Genomic DNA, 3191 nt, shown 5'->3' on the forward strand with positions numbered 1-3191 from the left:
CAAATATTTGACCCTCTTCCTGGTCACAGAAGGATCTAACTGAAGATGACGTCCATTTACTGGCGAGGATCATTTCCGTCGGCTTGGTGGATGCAGATCCGGACTACCTCCAGCATCTTAAAGGCTTCAGGGACCTGACAGCCGGCTGACTGCAGTCTGAGGAGATGAAGATCGTCATATTTTAGTGACGGATGGACAAAAACAAGAAGGGAAGAAAAGCTACACATGGAGATGTCCAGGATTGGGTTTGATTCTTCAAGTTCCTCTTGCAACCCCTCCATGAGCTTCAGACGAAGAGACGCTTTGTTCAAAAGCCTGTTCCTCTGAGGAAATCCTGTTTGCACTTTTTGATGACAATCACGTTTTTGTTCTGTTTGGATCAGAGGTTTGTCAGAAAAACAGAATCAGATTTTTGAAACATAGATCTTCCTGATTTAAAGAAAAAAGACAGTTGAATTTTGTTCTGGAAGCAGCTTTATTGAGTTTACTTTACAGTTTCTGATATTTTACAATAATAAATAACCCTTTATTGAGCTTCATAAAGAAACAGTCGCAGACATAAGTGGTTTGAAATGTTGCACATATAAAGATCTGCGCAGAGAAGGCAGTTTTTCCGGCTCTGTCAGTTTGCTTTATCCTTTCCTAGAATGAAGGAAAAAACAAAGACATGTTTAACAGATGAAGATTTTCCCTTCTATGATAAGGCTGCTGTTTCTTACTCCAGGCGAGGTTGTTGAGCTTTTCCCCGAGCATGTAGAGCAGCGTCACCACAGACATGTTAAAGAAGAAGAAGCCCGCCAAGCCAGAGGGGCTGAAGTGCCCAAGAAGAGGATATACCCAAACTCCCACAGAGACGTACACCCATAAGATCCTGCAGGACATGAAGAGGGAACATGAAGTTGATTTTAGTAGATTTATCTTGTCATTTTACTGGAAATCTATTCTAACTTTGGTCACTTGTGACACCAAGAGTTGTAACAGCAAAAAGCAGAATAAAAGCATTAAAAACCCGCTGTCTCTTATGGTTTTTGTGTGAAAATTTTCAATAGCAGAAAGATTTTAAAAGTTGGAAAAAAAAAAGCATTTTTCAGGGGATTCAATTGTTTTAAATCAGACTGATCAGATTTAAATCAAAATGTACTTTTGTTTTGTGTAACCTTCACATTTTTGTAAACTGTTCATCTTCAAACTTTTAAATCCCACATAATTTAACCCCAACATGCTTCAAATACTTTCCAATGTTTTTATATACTTTACAATTATTTAAAAAATATGTTTCAGTATTGTTTTCCGTTTAAGATCATACTAAATTAAGTATTCTTTTCCTTTGGGCTTTTTCCTTCAGGGATCGCCACGGCAAATCGGCTTCTCCATCTAACCCTGTCTTCTTCATCCTCTACAACAGGGTCAACATCCGAAACTCAGCTTAGGTCGGGGGCCGAACAGTATAAACACTTATTCAACACACTAAAATTAAACTTTTAAAACTTAAATATAACTTTTAAAAACAGGCCAGAGTATTATTCCAGAATAAATCAACTCAAACCTTTAATAACTTTTATACTCCATAAAAAATGTTTTGTCAAAATTATACAAGTTAAAAATAAGCTCAAGAAAACATTGGGCCATTAATAGCAATAAAATATGATCTGGAGGGCCGGATATAATTACCCGGAGGGCCGGATCCGGCCCCCAGGCCTCGACTTTGACACGTGCTCTACAACATGGCTCGTCTCACCAGTTTTGTTCACTTTTCCTTTCATTTGAGCTGAAACTCTTCTGTCAGTGGCATCCGTACATCGTGGAATTGCGAAAAACAATGTAAAGAGGATGAGTGACTAACATTCAATCCAAATCTTTAACAGTGACTCATTAGTTAGAAACTTGCTGTCAAATGCTTCATTTATTCTTGCAAGATTGCAGATAATGGATGAATTTTATAACATCCTATATCTGTTTACATTCTTTGTTAAGTCACAATACCTTACATAAAGTGCAATAAGTTAAATTAGACAAGTTTAAGACTGAGACTTTATAGAGTCTTCAGTAATTGTTCTGCGTCTTACCATGATAGATATGCCAATCCAACAACCGTTAGTGCTGCTAGAGCGTGTTTCCTCTGAGGGTAGGCATGAGGCTGAACCAGGACCTCTCCCAGCGAAATTGGAAGGACAAAAGTGTGCTGAGGAGACACATTCATCCAGTTAATGAGGTTCACAATCCAGCAAACATCTGCCACACGAATGATGATGAATAATTATTCTGAAGATGCAGACCATGGCGTGGTTTATCCATGGAGGGAAGAAGGAGTCAATGGACGCCGGATAGACCAGTTCTCTGTCGTAGGCAAAGATTGTCCAGAAAAGCAGAACAACGAACTAAAAAGGACAGAAAGAAGAGATAATAAACAGTCAAATTTCTTGTAAAAAAATAAATAAATAAATAAATAAATTGCACTTTAGCTCATATTTTTTTACCATCCCCACAGGAAACCCAAACACGGAGAACAGGAAGTCGTTGCACTTTTTCAGAGTACTTTCTGTCTGTTTTCCCGGTTGAAGATCATTGACTGCAGCCAATCCAAAGAGTGTCATTTGTAGCAACTGAAATGTGATTTAAAAAAAAGAACATTTTTGTATTATTTCTAACAAAAAACAGAACAAAAGAAGAGAACAGAGACTCACCAAGTTCAAAAAGGTGAGATACTTCCACGGTCCTCCATACACAAAGATTCCTGCAGGTAAGTCCTCTCCATCCTTTGAAGCAAGACAGTTAACAATGAAAGCATACCAGCTGAAAGCTGATATGTGGTAGGCTATCTTCACAGCTGAAGTCATATTTTAGAATTTTGAGAAAACTTTAAAAACTGTGAGCCACCATAAAGAAATGACGCTCAAGGAAGAGAGAAACGTCTGAAATGCTGCCCGGGTTTTCCCTTCAAAAGTGCCGGACGTCAGGCTGTGCAGCTCTTTAAAGATTAGTGCGATTCGGTACAAGCTTATTAAGACCTTTGTGAGCAGTGCACCAAAATGACATTTTAAGACAAAAGGCCCACTGTTACTTATGAAACATTGGAGCTCTTCTTTCATAATCAACACACTGTGACATTGCAATTCATCCATGGTGGGAGCTTAATCTCTCTGTGAGGGTTTTGTAAGAGTAGCACTATGAAGTTTGGAAAAAGATGTCTT

At 38.4% G+C, this 3191-nt stretch overlaps 1 protein-coding gene across 1 annotated transcript; it reads right to left on the bottom strand.

The window, feature by feature from the left end:
- Window positions 1-56: 56 nt before the first annotated feature.
- Window positions 57-2870, bottom strand: LOC112140193 (androgen-dependent TFPI-regulating protein). Its single transcript, XM_036211284.1, has 7 exons — window positions 2685-2870; window positions 2478-2603; window positions 2277-2378; window positions 2067-2182; window positions 1962-1983; window positions 710-918; window positions 57-156 (listed from the first exon to the last, which is right to left on the bottom strand). The coding sequence occupies exons 1-7, from the start codon at window positions 2835-2837 to the stop codon at window positions 57-59; spliced, it is 828 nt and encodes a 275-aa protein (XP_036067177.1). The 5' UTR covers window positions 2838-2870.
- Between the last annotated feature and the right edge of the window lie 321 nt (window positions 2871-3191).

The sequence above is a fragment of the Oryzias melastigma genome, unplaced genomic scaffold (assembly GCF_002922805.2).
Source record: "Oryzias melastigma strain HK-1 unplaced genomic scaffold, ASM292280v2 sc02091, whole genome shotgun sequence".
In the NCBI taxonomy this organism is placed as follows: Eukaryota; Metazoa; Chordata; class Actinopteri; order Beloniformes; family Adrianichthyidae; genus Oryzias; species Oryzias melastigma.

Coding starts and splice junctions, on each gene's coding strand:
- LOC112140193 (XM_036211284.1), bottom strand. CDS start 2,837: ATGACTTCAGCTGTGAAGATAGCCTACCACATATCAGCTTTCAGCTGG. Junction 1,984..2,066: donor GGATTGGCATATCTATCATG/GTAAGACGCAGA, acceptor ACTTTATGTAAG/GTATTGTGACTTAACAAAGA. Junction 919..1,961: donor ATTGTGACTTAACAAAGAAT/GTAAACAGATAT, acceptor TAAAATGACAAG/ATAAATCTACTAAAATCAAC.